The sequence below is a fragment of the Alligator sinensis genome, unplaced genomic scaffold (assembly GCF_000455745.1).
Source record: "Alligator sinensis unplaced genomic scaffold, ASM45574v1 scaffold98_1, whole genome shotgun sequence".
Taxonomy (NCBI): Eukaryota; Metazoa; Chordata; order Crocodylia; family Alligatoridae; genus Alligator; species Alligator sinensis.
In genome coordinates, this window is record NW_005842058.1 from 1405133 (window position 1) to 1423919 (window position 18787).

An 18787-nucleotide genomic window follows, 5' to 3' on the forward strand; every position below is an offset into this window, starting at 1 on the left:
CGCCGTTGCCCCGTGCCCGTGCTTTTTAGGGTATTTATTTCTTTTTGTCTTTGGGGGATTTTTTGATTGTTTTTGTTTCTTTGTTTTGGGGGCGGGCTTGGTTGTTTTTGTGTCGCTGCACCTTGCCCGGGCAGGCGGGAGGCGGGAGGCGAGAGCCCACCCCACGCGCGGCCCCTTTCGGGGTGCCTGCCACTCGGAAAAGGGGGTGGGGGCTGGGGTGGGGGCTAGGGTGGTCCCGCCCCCGGGGCAGGGACCACGTGGGTGGCGGGGCGCCCATGCCAAGCTCACACTGTCCATCTGCAGGGCCGAGGCCGCGCTGGGGGATGTCGCTGCTGCCCTGGAGACGGAGTCGTCCAGCGGGAAGGATGCCCTGGTAGGTCCCTGCACGCGTCCGCACGGGGCTCAGCCCCAGCAGCACGGCATCGCCGCACCTGCGGTAGCCAAAGCACCAGGATCCCACTGGCTCTCGCCTCCCTGTAGAGCTGCCGCGTCCCTCCTTACACTCGGGTGGGCACGCACCTCCGGTCACAGCCACAGCCGGGGAGACCAGGGCCAGAGGCATTTGCTTTGATGCTAGCATTCCTCGACTCACCCAAAAGCAGGGCACGGGAGTACACAAAGGGCCAGCTCTGTTGGAGAAGCGTTCAAATAAAGCCACTCGTAGACAAGACGGCTGAGAGTTTTGGCCATGACCTGCCTGGACAGATTCAGTTATGTCACTTAAAAATGGTTGTCCTTTAAAGGAGAAACCTGTGGGAAACTCCCTTGCAGGATGGCACAGCTCCAGGTTGCTTGGGGCATGCTTCACACACCCACCCTGACCCCACACATTGGGGGCGCCGGATCGGCACTGGTCCTTGATGTTTGCAAGGGTACAAGAAAGGTTGAGGACCACTGGACTGGTGCCGCTGGCTGTGGAACGAGCGCAACCTGCTGCGTGCAAAGCACAGAGCTGCTTGTCCAGGCTGGGTGTAGGGCAGTGTTTCCCAACCGCTGTGCTATGAGAAACTAACACGCGTGCCTCAATGAGCTCCTAAGTAGGGAGTGGGGAATGCCTTCACAGGCATGCCTCAGAAAAATGTTATGCATGTAAGTGTGCCTGGGGCTGCAAAAGGTTGGGAAACAGCTGTGCAGGGGACCTGTCGCTGCTCTATTTGGTAAGTTGGGAATTGTGAGTCCTCATGAGAAGTGGATGTCAAAACCCTCTAAGGGCATAAGGGGCTTGTCCACCCTGGGACAACCTGGGTTGGGAGCATCTGTGCCGAAACAAATGGTAAAAACGCTCCTTGTGAACGGAGCATTCTTACGTGGTAGCGGTTTCGTTCATAAACAGATGACCAAGGCTTATAGTCGGAGGATTTTTACCTCTTTAGGTGCCATATGCATGGGTGCCATGGGTCTCCAGCTGCAGTAATTCAATTTAGAATCAAGTGTTTTGAATAATCTTTCTGTTATGTGGTAAGATTTGCGTAATGCATTGTATGGAAACATCACTAAGATACTTGCAGGAAACTTGGCTTGTATGCCTTTATGTACTTCTGATTACAGTAAGAGAAGGGGAAATTGTATTAGAAATAAAAGATATTTTTCCAGGAGGTATCAGCAAAATGTTATTAATTAGTTATCGGGCGCCTGGCAAAGCATAAAACATCAACAAACTTGAATAGCCAACAAATTGACTGGCTCAGGGGCCCCTGGATTTAGATTAGAAATGGAATGAAAATGCTGCTGGGTTATTCCCCAATGACAGATGCCATGAGATAATTCAAGGCCATTCCCAGCACAGTTGTATATTAAATATTGCCGGTTTGAAAGTATAAAGAAATCTTCTGTTTCCTTGAAATTCTGCTATCCAGGGTGCTGTACCAAACGTGCCTCCTGATTGACATAGGATGAGTCTTGGTGCTTTGCCTAAACCAGCCTGTTTCTTTTCTGCTGTGATTACAGGAAGGTGCCGGGGAGAACTCTGAAGTCTTGGACACGCAGACGGGTTCTGTGGATGAAGAGAATGGGCGACAGCTTGGGGAGATAGAGCTGCAGTGCGGGATTTGCACAAAGTGGTTCACAGCAGACACCTTTGGCATTGATACTACGTACGTGTCATTTGTGCTTGCGTGGCTCCTATTCAGGGAAGAGAAACCACATACTGACTGAATTTTGTAACATTTAACTCCTGCAGATGATCTGAATTTCTTAGCCATTCTTTTAGGAGATGGCGTTTACTTAAACCTGCTCGGGGATGATTTTTCAATTGATGCAGTCTCTAAAAATCAAAGAACTCACTGGCTACAGGATCACAACGTGCTTTGCCACCTGTTATCTCTCACCTCACATACTTGCACTTTATTCTGTTGATTTATTATGTATTTAAACAGATTGGTAGCAAGTGTGTCCTTGCATGAGAGGGTTGATGCTTACATTGTACCGTAAGTGTTGTAGAAGGAAGAATGTGCTTCATTTGAAGATGCAGTTCACAAGATCCTTCAAATCAATACATTTTTGACAGGTCAGCTAAGCTATGTACTAAATTTAGGTTTACACAAAAGGAAACAAAACGAGAAATTTTTGTAATGTAAATTCCCTGGGACCAAAGACCTTGTCTTCCTGTTTTATTTGTGTAGAATATAGCAAGCTGAGAGTTATGTAAATAATAGCAAACCAGGTTTATAAAACATTACATGATATATTTATGTTTTCCTCACTCTCTAATCTTTGTGTGCATTTGGACATTCTCATAAAGTCTTTGCAGCCTTGGGCTACTCCAGGAAAAGATTGTGAAGCTGACATTTAAAAAAAACCCAACAAAACAGCTTACTTTCACCGACTCGAGCTGATAGGCAGGAAAGTAAAGATTACCTGTAAAGGGAAAGCAAATGCAGTTTGACATCTGAGATGCTTACAATAATTTAGAACACCGAAGTTCAAAATTGAAAGCTGGTTTTAAAGCTGACTTACTTTACATTTCCCTCGGAATATTAAAACAACTTTAGAAATACCTTGACGTATCCGTGCTTTATTGTTAGAAGCTCCTAGAGTTGCTTTCAGCTTAATTTGACTAGATAAATTTCAGGACTGGTTCTGAAACCAAAAAAAAAAATTAAATTTAAGCTCACTTAATTTTTTCCAGAATGCACTGGGTGTCATTGATCCTGAGGATAAATTCAAGTTGTGTATGGTAACTTACCATGTGCTGTTACTTTCACAGATCATGCCTGCCTTTCATGACCAACTACAGTTTCCATTGCAATGTTTGCCATCACAGTGGAAACACCTATTTCCTAAGAAAACAAGCAAGTAAGTAAATAAACCAATCAGCATGTCCTGTAAAAGTTGGATGTTCTTCCTCTTTCTCATTTTTGTTGAGGAGGGAATGATGCATGTTGACCTTCGTTGTAAGCTGGTTTGGTTCTTGATGGGTCTGGTGAAGTTCTGCATTCTGGTTGCGAAGAACCTTCTGATAAGCTGACTTTTCTAAACATTGCAGAAGCTGTGCGGCGGAGGTTGTTTTGTTTTGGGGGGGGGGCGGGTTGTATTTGCTAACTTTGCGATGCTATATAAATACACTTGACCTTCCTCATCAAGAGTGTAACTGGAGCTCTGCTATATTTTTGTTTTTAAGATCTGAAGGAAATGTGCCTTAGTGCTCTGGCCAACTTAACATGGCAGTCAAGGACACAAGATGAGCACCCAAAAACAATGTTCTCAAAAGACAAGGTACAGCTATAATTACACACAGTCATGTCTGAATGCGAGTAATGATTTGATAAAAGAGCAGTCATCTAGATCTACAAGTTCAAACAGTAGGAGCTGTCAGTCTTACCAGCTCTTTTAGGTAAATTTCTAAATGTATACATGATCTTGATGTGAAAGGTTTAATAAAGTAGCTTTACATCTTTTAGCCCTTACCTGCTTGCAGTTGCTAAAAGCCTCATTTTATTACCTTCTTAAAACAGGATATTATACCGTTTATTGATAAGTACTGGGAGTGTATGACGACAAGACAGAGACCTGGAAAAATGACTTGGCCAAACAACATTGTAAAAACAATGGTAAGTCAGTTTACACTTTATGAGGCTCTTTAATGATACAGTTTCAGTTGCCTTCCAGTAGAATCATAGGTGCTATTAACTAGCATGGAAGGTAGAAAAACAGTTCAGACATTAATACTTTTTGTTGTGGCTTCATGTTTACCTAGTTCTCAGAAGTACTGGTTCATCAGTTCTAGACACTTTGGGACATGATAGGATCCTATGAGTGTCTTCAGTGATTCTTCTCTATTTCAGTGCAAAGAGAGAGATGTGTTTTTGGTGAAAGAGCATCCAGATCCAGGCAGTAAAGACCCAGAGGAGGATTATCCAAAATTTGGCCTTCTAGATCAAGTAAGTGATGAGAGGCAAATGGAAAATTATTTCCTTTGCACCAGTTTCATGGCTTGATGTGAACACCTTACACATTATTTTGGTGTGTATATATTGGGAATATATGAATAAATATAACTTAATTCTAGGTACCTACCCTACTTTTCTAATTAAAAGAACAAGAACCTGTTACTTGAGCCTGCTTAGAATAGGACGGCACATACAGGCAAGTGGCTACTGCTGCTGATTCAGCTCTGCTGGAGAAACATTCAAGTCAAATCAAAAGTAGGCAAGAAGATTGTGAATTTTGGCCGTGTCCTTTCTGGATAAACTCAGTTACGTTATCTGGCAATAACAGCAGGGTCAGGGCCTGATCAGCTGCTGATGCTTCTCTTTCTAGTATGTGTCTGGGCTTTTAAAAGGGAACAGTCTTCTTTATAGCCCTTGCTGCACACCCTGATGGCATCCAGTATCCTCATTCTTAATGCTGCTATATTAACATAACACTGCAATTGAAACACGTTTCTTCTTTTTTTGCAATGGAGACTGAATTCCTTATGGCAAGATGGGGAGAAGAAAAAGGCAGGTCTTCTTATCCCTTTCGCTTATGTTCACATAAATCCTGCCTCTCTTTTTAGAAAAACATGTACCTAAGTCGCCTGTGTTTGTGTCCAGTCCTGCGGTTCATAACTACTCAATGCTATGCAACAGCGGTAGAGAACAAAGCAAAATGATGAGAACCTGACCTGCAAGGTGCAAAGGGCACATAGTTGAATCCTTCCTGGAACTAGGAAAACTTAATCATTCTAGACTGCAGGAGGAGTAAGACTTCAGTGACAAATGAATTATTTTACACTGTGCTCCTAAAATTTTGATAGTGCTTCAGGTCTTGGAAATTCCTTAAGAACAAAAACCTCCTGCTGGAACCATGTGTTCACACACTTAGAACAGGCAGTAGGTACTACCATCCATATAGTAGCGGCGCTTTTAAATTGAATTTTGTCTTTCAGGACCTGGCTAATATTGGTCCAGCGTATGATAACCAGAAACAGAACAATGCTGTGTCTACTAGTGGAAGTTTAAATGGCAAGTCCTTTAACTTTATCAAAATATGTGTTAAGTATTTAGGAATGTCACATTTTTACAAAGCCCTGAAGTTGGATATGTATGCTATGAATTAACTGGGGCATGTACAGTTGTTAGAAAAATTTTAAAATCTAGTTAATTGGTTATTATGTACTCCTTTGACTGCTTTTCTTGGAACACTTTGAGCCAAGTTAAACCTATGCCTAGTCTATCAACAGAAGTATACATCTGTCCTTACCTTAGCAATGTGAGCCCAAGTTAACTTTCTCAGGTTGCCAGACATACAAATTATTGTGCATACCTGCTTGCAAGAGACCTAGTTGTTCAGGAAAACTGAGATCTTTCACATTCTCTTCTATTTTTCTCTCTTCTCTCCACACCTACCACCATGATTTTAATTGTGGCATAACTCTTGTTGCTCAGATCTCCCATTTTCCTTACTCTGAGATTTCAGTATACATTCTGTCTTGAGCCTCAATATTCTTTCCACTGGTGTAATAACAGCTTTGGTAAAATAATCTCTTAGGCTGCATCCAGACGAGCGTGGCTGTGCTATATGTGGCGCCGTAGACATGTCTGCGGTGCCACATACCACACATTCTGCTGTTGTCTGCACTGCAGGGGAGCGAGGAGGGGAGGGGAGGTTGATCCCTGGATATCCAGAGGTCAAAAAACCTGTACAGAAAATGTGGAGCAGTGCATGCGGGGGCAGCGCTCGCCTCTCAAAACAGGAAGCTGTCTGGCCGGAGCCACGCTCTGGCTTCCAGCCAGGCTCTGAGTGGCAGGATCGCTACTGCTGCAGCCCCAGGAGGCACCCAGGACCCTAGGTAAGGCTGCTGGGGCCAGCCCAGTGCTGGCCTCAGCCTCCCCTACCCCACCTGGGGTAACCTGCCACATGCCAGAGGGCACCTATCATGGGCATTCCCCAGGGACAACTAGTGGTGGCACAAGGTGCATCTCTGGTAGTTGTCCCCAGGGAACCAAATGTCCACGCTTGTGTGGACATGGCCTTAGTGAGCAAGGCAAACCTTTTCATATGTTAGTTAATATAAACTTGCTCTGAAAAATCTCCACTTGTGTGATAAGCCATTCCTCTGCAAATGCACATATGTTACTAGCAGCTAATGAGGTAACTTGTCCTTAAAAAATGCTCTGTACTTTTTGTCACTGTAGATCTCTAAAGTATATATTTCAGTTCATGCACTGGTTGTGTTCTCCTTTAGTTATTAAAATTTGACAAATACATGGTGCCACTTCTGTTCCTGCAGGTGGAGCCTCTTTGGGAGGTGAATATTTTCAGCTTCTCAAACTTAAGTATCGCTGTGGTTTGGAAAGCTTTTTTGCTCAATTGTCTTAGAAGCTAAAGTCAATTAAAAATCTAAAGTGTGTCCTGAAATGATTGCTGTAATACTAAATACAAAACAATTCCACTTTTAATGTTCAGCAACTAGAAGCTTTTAAATTGTCATATTCTGCCTCACTTGACTGGCATCAGGTCCCTTCCAACAGAATTTTTCTTTTGAAGGATTCAGTAGGATACTTAATAGACATCCAAAATTTAACCATTTTGGCTTCTGAATAATGGGTCTGTAAAGCCCATTCTACAGTATTCTAACATTAATAAGGGAAACTTCAGATGTGCTTGGAAGGCTTTATTTTTGCCAGTGCGAAGCGTGTTATGACATGCTGGGAGTAGATCTGCAGGATTAACACAAGCAGGTGTAGTCAGAGCTGGTCAGGTTTGTGCAGAATATGATAACCCCTCAAAGGTCTCGGGCCCTTACACTGCAGCAAGTATGCTGGTAATTTAAAAGCTTGCTCTGTTCTTAATTACAATACACTGCGCACTAAAAGGTGTTGATCTACAATCCAAAGAAACCTTGTAATCGCATCCTTTTAAGTTAATAGTAAAAATCATTTTTTCCAAAAACCCTATGTATTCTCCTGCTAAAATACTACACTCGGAGTAATTTGGCATATCTGATGCATCAAAGAAGTTGCATGATAATTTGGCACAATTTTGGTGTTAGTCAATATTTTGTCCTGTACTTCAGTTGAATTAAAGTTAAATACATTATTGTGAAAAGCCATTCTTTTTTCTTATTTTGATCCCAAACGGTAATAATTTTGGTATCACTGGAGAGAGACACCTTTTATTGCTTATTTTCCCCATTTTGGTGTATTTTATTTTATATATTGGATTTTAAACGTTAAGTGCTTACTGCTGAAGCAGGTATTGTGTGTCCATGTGTTTCTCAAGCATATCGTGTGCCATTGAGATAACTGACAGTCTGCTTAAGATGAGAAATGCGTACAGTGGGTCTTCGTTACTTTTGCAAAAGAAAATTAAACTGCGTTATCTGCATGTGTGGAATCTCCATGAAAGTGTGCATTAACTTTTGGTTTCAAACTAATCTTAAACGATAGCATAGGATTTATTTTCAATGGAAAAGTCATTACTTATCATTCACACAGTAAAAGCTTGACTTGTGCCCAGCAAAGGAAGTTTTCCTGATTGATGTGCTCATCTATTTAAACCAGCACGTTCTCTAGATAAATGTTGGCTTTTACTGTGTTTGTTCTCTGTCAGCTTGTCAATTTAAATTTCAGACAGCTGCGTACAAGTTGGTTGACTCTTACTAAGGCAATAGACAAATGTGACAGTGTTGCACCCATGGCGGTTCCATACTCACCAGTTCCTTCTGCCACCAGCAGCCGTTGATATTTGGAATTGCGATGATTTCTCTCTTAAGGGGGTATTGCAGCAGGTGGCAGCGGGAAAGGAAGGGGAGCAAAACGCAAACAGCAAGACGGAGGGACCACAGGAACTGCCAAGAAAACCAGAAGGTAAATGGAAAGATACAGTCTGAATAGACTTAAGATAACCAAGAGAAATGGGGAAGGCATTGGAAAGCATAAGCGACTATCCTCATACCGGCCAGGGCTGTAGGGATGGCTTTAACAACAGGGGGTACCTGCATCCTATTTGTTACCTGCTGGTTTGGAAGCAAGAGGCAGCATCTTGTGCAAACTTGTACCACTCTACTATTTCTTTGCATTAAGGTGCTTTCTGGAGGGGTGGATGCTCCCCTCTTTCAGGCGTCATCTCCTTAAGGAGAAAGTGGTGCACAGGCCCCAAAGTGGTCTTTTGCCCAGGAGTTAATTTGGCATTAGACTGGACATAGCTTAGGTTACTGAGTACATCCCCGGCCAGTCTGGTGTAGACAGGGCATATATAGACTGGGAAATCAGAAGGGGGTGATGCTGTTAGCAGCATGCCTTGTATAGAAGGGTTTGAAGAGGAAAATCTGAAGGAGGCTTGTTTGAGAACACTAGAGGCTTGTGGTTTGTGGCGTCAGCTGCTACCCAGTTACTAACTTCTTACCTGTTGCTTTTCGCAGTGACCCCTTGTTTTCAGCTCAGCGCCTGCCACCTCATGGCTATCCTTTGGAACATCCTTTTAATAAAGATGGGTATCGTTATATTCTGGCTGAGCCCGACCCCCACGCACCTGACCCAGAGAAACTGGAGTTAGACTGCTGGGCAGGAAAGCCAATTCCTGGAGATCTCTACCGAGCGTGCCTGTATGAGCGGGTCTTACTGGCACTGCACGACCGAGGTATGGAGTCAGCTCTTCTTCTGTGACTTCAGTTTACTAGTTAGTAAAGCTCCAAAAAGAATTGCTTCAAGCAGCAGATGTAGGATTGACTCTTTGTAGTCTGCCTGCCTGTGTATGCTACCGCAAGGTGAAAACTGAAAGTGAGATACTCAACTCCTTGTTCTCTCTGACTACTGCAGCTCCACAGTTAAAGATTTCTGATGACCGATTGACTGTCATAGGAGAGAAGGGGTATTCCATGGTACGAGCTTCACATGGGGTCCGTAAGGGAGCCTGGTATTTTGAAATATCCATAGATGAGATGCCTCCAGATACAGCTGCCAGACTCGGCTGGTCGCAGCCACTAGGTAAAGTAATTTCTAAAAACTTCTAACAGTAGCAGCTTTATTACCTGTTCTGGGTTTCCTCTCAATTTCTTCTGGTAATTCTGGCCTCTGTAAAATTCAAAGTGTTAAAAAGAGTAGGAAAACTGATGTCAACACTGGCAACTCTTTTTGTGGAAGCAACGAAACCATTAAGTGGTTGTTGTTTTTTTTTCTAAATGTGATTGGAACAGCTGCAGCAAACCCTCAGGCATACTGTCTTCTGCCATGCTATTGTGATGCCAGTGTTTCACACTCCCAGCATGTTTGGCCTCACTACATTGGTTTAGTGAAGTGGGTATAGATAGCTGAGGACCTACAGAATCTTAGAACAGCAGAGGCTGTGCCCGAGCTTTCAGATACTGATGGTATGGAGCAAACATCTTTGTGTATTAAGTCCAGAAGATTCTCCCTGAAATGTTAACTCATATAGAAAATCCCTGCTTCATGCATAACTAGGCTTGAGTTTCTCTCAACTTTTAAGCAGTCCAGTCATTCAGAAGCCTGAAGGAATAATCTGTGACTGATCTCTGACTTTCCACAGGGAACCTTCAGGCTCCTCTGGGCTATGACAAATTTAGCTACTCTTGGCGAAGCAAAAAAGGAACAAAATTTCATCAGTCCATAGGCAAACACTATTCATCGGGCTATGGCCAAGGAGATATGCTCGGATTTTATATCAGTCTTCCCGAAGACACCGAGACTGCTAAGTCACTTCCTGATACCTACAAAGATAAAGTAAGTTGTGTTATGATGGCTTCCTTCAGTGTTGTTCTCACCACATGTTTTCTGAGTATCTGCATCAGATGTTGGCTGTGTTTAACCAATGCCCAGTGCTTCCTACTTGGTTGCAAACATGGTTACTTTCCCTTTCTCATGGTTACTTAAGGTGTTTAAACCTCATTGTTCGTTGGTGACCTAACCATAACTGTTTGCATCTCCACTGCTAAGTGGTGCATGCACCAATTCAATCCTTGTACATTTACCATTAGCTATACTGCTTAAAGCTAATTGTGAACGTCTTGCAGCCTGTTTTTAAGTGCTGCTGTTGCTTACCTTTTTAGGCTCTGATCAAATTCAAAAGTTACTTGTATTTTGAAGAGAAGGACTTTGTGGACAAAGCAGAGAAAAGCTTAAAACAAGCACCTGGAAGCCAAGTAAGTTTAGCATGGGGGTAGGGTGGAACATGATCCAGACCACGTCAAAGATCCAACAGAACAAACAAGTTATTGAGAATTGGTGCAGTATGTACATTAGTTCATGCATTTTCATCAAGGATTCAAGCAGCACCAGGAATAGTATGACTACACTCTTACCTGTCCTATATACGAAGGTGGAGGTGGAGATTCCAACTTAAGCTTCAATTATCTAAGCTTAGGGAGACTCAAATAAGCCAATGGGGCAGCTGGATTTCACTGTCCTCAACCGATGATAAGTCCCTGTAGGCAGCTGTGTTTTAAGGAATGCAAGATGTTAAATAAATACATAAGTAAAATCTAGGCAGATGTGCCAGGCACTCTGCAACATTAAGCCAAATAAGTAGCTCCAGTGTTAAAGAAGATTCTATTATCAAAATCCTTAGGTTACTAAGTGAGGGGCAGATGGAAGGGATTTGAGATGGGGAGAGGCAGGAAGAGGGTTAAGATGAATCAGTGAAACATAGTGACCTCTGACTAACTGTTACTATTTTTGTTTCTCAGATAACCTTCTACAAGAACGGGGTCAGTCAAGGGGTTGCCTTTAAAGATATTTTTGAAGGCGTTTATTTCCCTGCCATTTCTCTGTATAAAGGCTGCACGGTACGTACGTAAGACAGAGCTCGGAGTTTAGAAGACTAAATGAGGGAGCAGAAAATGTAGATTTGTACTGCAGTGGTTCCTAGGAGCCCTGATCATGGGTCTGACCCACCACATTTGACAATGGACAGTCACAGAACAAGTCCCTGGCCCAAGGAGCTGAAAAAACACCCACAATCATTCCAGCAAAGGGTTCCTTGTGGCTTTCAAGTTAACTCCTGCCATTGTCTATCTCTAGCCTCTAGAGAGACCCGTCAAGGCCACTTGAGGCTACACTTGAGTTTCTCTAAAGCTAAGAGGCCAAATACTTACCGTGGAGACTTAGCTTTTCATGTCACTTCCTTTCTTGGGTGCTGACATGTGTTGCCACGTAATGCTATGTGGCCACATTTCACCAAGTCATGACATGTTTTCCCTGAGTCAGACAAATATCGGAAGTGGCCACGTCCCCTGGCTCCTGTATTTGACCACTGTACTTCCTCTTCAGCGTGTTTCTCTGACACAGAACACATTTACTTTTCTTTCATAGGTTTCAATAAATTTTGGACCGTATTTCAAATACCCTCCAAGAGACATCACTTACCACCCAGTAAGTAGCAATGCAGCAGCTACAACTCTGCTTTTCCTGTGCTACTGCTACTATATCGGTTTTCAGTTTACCTGGTGGGCCTCCATTCTGTCAACAAAAGGCAGGTCAGAATTGTGAAGTGGCATTTTTCTTTTCTTGATTTTGAGGGTGAAGAGGAGACTGGAATGCACTTGCCTGAGGAGAAAAACCTAATAATCACTTTCCTCTGAATTTTGCTAGTACAGCTGCATTACCTAGATTTATAGTTTAGCAGCATTTCACTGGGGCAAAGGGAGAAATGCACTGGGCTTGATCTCAATGAGCAGTGCTTTGGTTGAGATACTGCTTCTCTATCCTGCTCAGTATTTCTAGGAGGAATTATGTGGAGCTCAGACATTCCCTACGTTGTGCCTGAAATGGGATTAAAGCAAAGCATGTTTCTCCCCCCCCCCCAGTGGATTCATTGGAAGCAAAATTTAAAATCTGCATTTGATCTCAGACCCCTGCCTTTTCAGGCTCTCACTTCTGAATCTGAAACAAATGGCAGAGAAGCTGGATGTGGATATAAGAAGGCTGTCGTAGTTAGTACTTAAAGCCTGGAAGGAATAAAGCCTGATACCCCAGGGATTAAAGCTCTCTAACTCTTGGGATTTAGGGATGGAACCTATTTTTCCTCACCCCAGAACTGGTAGAAGAGTTAGTATCCTAAACTACAGCACTCTGCCCCTGGACTGACCACCCCAGCCCCATTAACACTTTCCTTTCTCTACCCCAACAGATGAGCGACATGGGCTGGGGGGCTGTGGTAGAGCACACGCTGGCTGATGTCCTCTATCACGTGGAAACAGAAGTTGACGGCAGACGCAGCCCGCCATGGGAGCCTTGACGGAGATGTTGTCTGTGCAGGCATTTAGCTATTTTTTTTTTCTTCTTTTTTTAATTGTGGACTTTAGAAAAATAAATATGGTTTCTTTCTAGTGAAACGTGCACTGCTCAGTTTCTGAACCAGTCCTCTTTGGCCAGAGCAAAACAGAGTGAAGCAGACTCAGCAGCTCTTTCTGCAATGCACTCATTGGCATTAGATGTATTATGTTCTCATGACCCGTTCTACCCCAGGGACTTTTCAGTGAATGCAGTGCCGTGCTGTATTGTGCTACCTACCAGCGTCCTCTACTACTCATCCTTTTAAAGAGTCACCAAAATGACTATTTGATCATACTGCAATAATTTCTCATTTACTGTCCGGATTGGAAAAGTCATTCTAAGACTGGGCCCTGGCCATAAATGTCTGCTTCATAGTACAATGAAGCAGGTGCATCCAGATACCTTCCAACAGCGGAGTAGGATCATCTGTGCTACAGAATTTTTAAGTTGTCAGTAGCTGTCGTACCAAGGGATTACTTTGTACCAAGACTACTGTGTTCAAACAAAACTATGGGACAAAGAAGGTCTGGGTTTATTTTATATTAACTGGAAACCAGTTTAAAATAAAGTCTTTTCCCCAAGACTGGTTATGGCCTTGGCTGTTTTATGAAGGTTAGGACTTTCATTGTAAAGGTTGCTGCCAAATTCCATGGGACCAGCCCTTTTATCTAAACTGTTGAAGCATGTTGACTGTATGTACCTCCTCCTGGAGGCACGAGTGGTTTTAAAATCGGGGAATACTCTGAGGTCACTCTGTTTTTAACAGATCTTATGGTCCAATACAAGTCTCTGAAGTGGACAAACTGGTTTCTTGTATGGAGGTAGGTAACACTCACAATAATAGGAAATAAAGGTTCTGAGCAGTTATTTAACTGGCTCTCTCTCTACTGAGCTCTGAATAAATGAAATGAGGCGTGGACTTTGTATTTCTTATATTTATTTTAAAAAGTATTGATACAGGTTTCATACACTTAATATTCATTTTTGGAACAAAAGCCTGGTGAGTATATTAGACTACTAAACTGATTACACACACACTCTACATAGCAACTGTCCTTTTGGAGCTCTACAGGGCAGAGAAGGTAATAATTGTTCCCCCAAGTTGGTTACCTTCTGGGAAGTCTTAGAAAAGCATTGGTACCCTAGAGTGTAAAGTGAGATGAAGCTATTTTCACAATGAATAAGTTTCTCTATGCTACATGTAATTGCCTTCATTTAAAACAAATGTGCTTAGGGCTGGTTCACTGGGAGGTGTATATGTTGCATTAACAACTGGAATAAATATTAAATAGTCACATAATCTGCAAGTCTATACAAGAAAAATAAATACCTATGCATTCATTTATAAATTAATTTCCTACAGCAGAAATCCACCAAGTGCAAACCTAATCTGCAGCTGCCTGTACTGGAGGTTGAGCTAACTACAGTGTAAAGCTTAGAAATCTGCACTGGAACAAGCTGCTACCTGTGCAGATTTCTTCTGTGAAATCTAAAAACAAACTTATTGCAGGTAGGTTGCATAGCTTGTCAGAGGTGGTTTTGCGGCATAATCCACGTACCATAGAATATTTGCAAAGATGCAGGTAGCAGAATTATTCTAGTGTTGTATGCAACAGACCAGTCTCCTTAGAGTTGCAATAGGTTTTCCATCCTTCACTACCTTAAAACAAGTTACCTTCCTGCTCTTTTAAACAATACACAATACTCCTTTAAGCTGTCTATAGGAAGCTGTTTCCCTTTTCCATTAACATTTCAAATAATACAGTTCACCAGATAGGGATTTTGGAAGCTTCAAAAGGTCTTGGCTTGTCCACGCACAGGGAGAATGAGTTAAATGCAGTAACTATTCTGCACAAACTCCCCATCAGGACAGCTTTATTTTACACTTCAGTACCTCAGTGCCTTCTGAGGACCAAAGTTTGCAATGTAGTTTTTTTCCACTGAGTGCAGTTTAGTCCAGCTTCAGAGGCATTCAGTGGGAAATAAGTGTCTATTGGGGAGCTCCTCTGGAATCTCTCTTAGAGGCTATTGCCAGGTGTAGACAAGCCCTTCACAGTTATATTTTAAACCTGTAACTCAGTGAAGGTCTTTTAGGCCTAGTTTACCTATTCACATACATCACAGGAAAAGTTACTGGAGTATCTACCAAGTAAGCGGGAAAATGGAGTGGGGCTTGCATTGCAGTCTTGGCCACGTATGTGTTCTTCTACCTTTCTGCCTTGATGGAAGCAGAGCCCTCTTGTTAGAGCAAGAGAGTAGCTTCCCTGTAAAGATACCAAAAACTGTAGAAGAACACAAAGCTGGACACATTTCGCCACGCGCCAAGAGAATTCTGATACTGCAGGCAGCAGAGGTGGCCCTGTCCTTTTTTAAGGTACCTGCTCTCAGTAGATCTGATGGGTTGGGGGTACACGGGGAGCCATTCTTCCCAGGTGGATGGCGATCTCGTGCTGCAGGGAGTACAGCAACATGCTTATCCAGAACTGGTCCAAGGCCAACTCTCCTACTACGAGCTCCATTCTAAAGTCTAGCCTAGAAGCAGGTCTTGGATAATACAGTGGTGATTTCACGTTGGGGCACATATCTTTGGCCCTGTTGGCCTGTGACAGTTTGTGACTGTGGCTCAGGGTCAGGTTTCTTTATGGGGAGCAGCGAAACTTTAGCAGTTGACAGCGACTGCGGGAGGAGCTGGGCTAGCCAGGCGCTTGCGGAGATGGTTGGCAAAGTCTACCTGCGTCTGGGAAAGGACCTGATTGATGATCGATTTGGGCAGCCACCCCTGAGGGAGAACAGAGAACGAGATGGTGTTAGGTAAAGGGGTTTGCAGGGCAGGAGGCACAGGTGGCAAGGGCATGTGGAACATAGTGGCTCCCTGGACTGAATAAAACTAGGACCACCTCAAACAGGTTAAAAAAACCCTAGAAAACTGTTGCAGCTTTGCTTACAGCTGCACTGCAAGGACCTGCACAGCTCTAAGGGAGCTCCACGCACTTACCTTCAGGTCAATGCTGAGAAGCCACGTTAACTTGGTCTGGGAAGGATTTTCAGCCAGGGGACGAAGAATCATGCACGTGGGCCCGTTTTCAGCTCTGCACGAGAGGGGGAATGCATTGCATTAGGAAACTGGCAGCTGACCTCTGACCAGGGAAGTGGCATATTCTTTTCTATAGACCTTAACTAGGAAGGGGGCAGTCCTTTCCTTTTCAAGCCTTAGAAAAGCTGCATGTGTTAGACTCAGTCTGGGAGTTTTAAAAAGGTTTCCAGGAGCGCGTTTTAGACTTTTGCTCTCCCTTGCCAGTAGGGCCGAGGGGGAGGGATACTCTTTACAGACAGGGACAATGACTCTTTACCTTACGAATCCCTTCTGTTCTGGCATCGCCCCATGCTTCGTGGCCATCCCAGCCAGGACACACGTTGAGCCACGTCTCTTAGTGCACCGGACGCTGACAAAATCTCGCGGTCCAACGATGTTGCCAGGTGTAGCAGCAGCAGTTTCGTGGGTGATCAGCGTGTCTTTACCAATCTTTTGAAGAATCTGTGATGGGAATGGAGTTTCCCACCGTTAAACAGAGCCAGCCTACCATGCTGCATACATGGGCACTGCATGTCAAACCCTGCAGGCTGCAGTCTAAGACTTGGTCCCATGTTGAGATGACGTACCAGGACATTCCTGCACTCACAGTTCACGGAAAGCCTAACCAAGGTCTGCACCCAGCTTACTCTCTGTCATTGGCTTTGCCGTCCCAGAACAGCCTGGTGGGGCTCTTTCCAGGATGTTAGATTACAGTAAGCAAATCTGCACTGAGATGTAGGAGTGGATGCTAGATTCTTCCAGCACAGGGTCTAGTGTGATGAGTTCATAGGATGCTATGTTTAGGCAGCATCCAGCCCCGCTGCTATGTCTGATGTATAAACAACACCTAATATTTGCAGTAAAATGGATTCTCCTCCATTTACAAGTGCAGGCTGCTCCGATTAGGAAATTCCCTTCTCCTGGGACAATATTACAGCTACTGCAAAACGCATTCCAGGTCAGCTGCAGGGAGCTTGGTCTCTAAAGAAGATGAGGGTCTGTGCTCCTCAGAGAAAACAGCTCAGAGATGAAAGGTAAAAGGCAAGGACAGCCCCTGCCCAGGTGTATTTATGGGCTGAGCAATTCTTTTGTGCCTGTCTTAAGAAAGCAAAACCATAATTCTCCAGTCTCTGCGCACAGCACAAGTGAACAAAGCCCGTGATGCAGTCCCTGCCTAAAATCAGAGCCCAGGCACCCGTTCTTCCCCGCAGTCACCAGGGTCTCACCTTGACCTCCTGGACGTTGGGGTTCCAGTCTCCCATCTGCTCCATCCTTTCCACCAACTCATCATACAGAGAGTCCAGGGGCTGGTCCACAACCACCTCCAGGCGAAACACCTTCCCCACATCCGGCAGCACCTTGCTCAGCACTCGGTCCCCATTGCCCTACAGGGAGAGGAGGCAGGAGAGTTTAACACTGCCCCCTGCACATGCCCTGTGTTAATTCCTGACCATCAACACATGATATACAGCAATAATGCATGATTGGGCGGGAGCCCTACCACAGCTGTCTCTGTTTTCCAGCCGTCTTGGTCCGCAAGGATGCTGAGGGATTTCTGGAGGGCCTCCTCTCCCTGTTTGAGATAAGATATCTCCACTTCGCTGAAGGGCCTCTCCTCCAGCCTGGAGCCTACGGAGAGGGGAGTTTACTTGGTCAGGGGTGAAGCACTGTTGGCAGCTCCAGCCCCCTACAACAAACCAGCATGATGCATGGTGCAAAACGGCTCACCCCGTGCACACCAGCCTTCCCCCTGTGGAGGGGGGTTTGTGGGAGGTACCCATGTGCTCAATTCCCACTGCATTTCTAGGTTTGGGATTTGGATTTTATAGACTAGGCTGCTTGCATCTCTGCTCCTCTGCAAGTGCGCATGTATCGCAGGTACAAGCTCTTGACAGATCTGGGCTGTGGCAAAAGCTACTCCAGGCTAAACCCATACAAGACCCTTTCCTGGTGGCTCACCCCCATGGCACTTACTGAGCAAGGAACTCCTCCGGCGAACCTGGTTGATCCACTTCCCAGGGCCCGTGCCAGCGAAGGCGAGCTTGTTCAGCTCCTGGCTGATGGCAACAGCGGCCTTTCGACGCAGACCTTCAAACAAGAGAACAAAGCTGGGACTTGGCAGGACGAGTCTGCTTGCGCTGCACTTTGCATTACGCTCCCGAGTGAAAGAAAAAATTCCCTGAACAGATTCCCCACCCGTTCAGTGCGCACAGATGTTTTGTTTCCCTGATTCTGCTCACCTGCCCAGGTCCCCAGGGAGGTAGCGCACTCACAGAAGAGGCACGTTCCCATCTGCTCTCTCCACTGCCTGCCTTTGAGCACAGCAGTGCTCCTGTCTAAGTAGCAACATCCTTTTGGTTTCTGCAAGCGGAGTGGACTTGCATCCCTGCAGGACCTTCCCCAGGAGGTGATCTCCAGTTCCCACGGGCCTCAGCACAGAGCCAGGAAATCGCATTTCATCCTTTATTAACACATGAGGGGAGGGATGGGGCCTATAATGAGGCTATACAGCTGTAACATGGAGAGCAAGTCCTGCCAACCACTGGAAGGGGGTTTACCTCTGGCTTCAGATGAGAAAGTGGGGTGGGATTTGAGAAGTCTCAGCAGCAGCATGTGCCCACTGACACCTGCCCTAGGACACAGAGCACAACGGAGGGAGAGCTCCAAGCCAGAAGAACCAGGTTTGCTACAGGAAGGTGCTTTGGCCTGCAGTGTGCCACTTGCTGTAAGCAGCTGGATCAGACCCCTGCTGTAATACAATGGGGAAAGCCAGAGAGCAGAGCAGGCTGCTCCTCGTTTGCAGCAGCTTGGCAGGGAGGAAACACATCCCAACAGCAGGAAGGCCTCAGCCCCTGCCAGGCAAACACCTGGCAGCAGGGAATGGACTCTTTATCTGTGCTTGCAAAGCACCGGGCGCATTTAAAACATTGCAAAAAACCTAGTGCAACAGCCCTGGACAAAGAGAAGTGTCCTGCATTCACCAACAGGAATGAAACATTCC

General features: G+C 44.8%; 2 protein-coding genes across 4 annotated transcripts in view; one reads left to right on the forward strand and one right to left on the reverse strand.

The window, feature by feature from the left end:
- The first annotated feature begins 252 nt into the window (after nt 1-252).
- ASH2L (ASH2 like, histone lysine methyltransferase complex subunit) lies at nt 253-13613 on the forward strand. 3 transcript variants are annotated; one of them, XM_006022999.3, is made up of 16 exons: nt 253-373; nt 1948-2093; nt 3206-3294; nt 3620-3714; nt 3954-4049; nt 4284-4379; nt 5369-5444; nt 6713-6730; nt 8198-8291; nt 8846-9063; nt 9243-9410; nt 9970-10163; nt 10490-10582; nt 11126-11224; nt 11751-11810; nt 12568-13610. In XM_006022999.3, exons 3-16 carry the CDS (start codon nt 3222-3224, stop codon nt 12673-12675), a joined length of 1488 nt encoding a protein of 495 aa, XP_006023061.1. In that variant the 5' UTR covers nt 253-373; nt 1948-2093; nt 3206-3221; the 3' UTR covers nt 12676-13610. The 3 variants fall into 3 exon arrangements, with proteins under 3 accessions (XP_006023061.1, XP_006023062.1, XP_025059231.1); XM_006023000.3 differs by lacking the exon at nt 6713-6730 and having other exon boundaries at nt 12568-13609; XM_025203446.1 differs by lacking the exon at nt 253-373 and having other exon boundaries at nt 1960-2093; nt 11751-11914; nt 12568-13613.
- Nucleotides 13614-14643: 1030 nt separating this feature from the next.
- The window catches only part of STAR (steroidogenic acute regulatory protein), a 4487-nt gene continuing 343 nt past the window's right edge, over nt 14644-18787 (reverse strand). Inside the window, exons 2-7 of the mRNA XM_006023001.2 lie at nt 17761-17874; nt 17288-17415; nt 17013-17171; nt 16064-16248; nt 15709-15802; nt 14644-15492 (exon numbers count right to left, since the gene is read on the reverse strand). Coding sequence (XP_006023063.1) covers nt 15373-15492; nt 15709-15802; nt 16064-16248; nt 17013-17171; nt 17288-17415; nt 17761-17874 — 800 coding nt within the window. The 3' untranslated portion in view covers nt 14644-15372. The remainder of the gene's footprint in view (nt 15493-15708; nt 15803-16063; nt 16249-17012; nt 17172-17287; nt 17416-17760; nt 17875-18787) is intronic.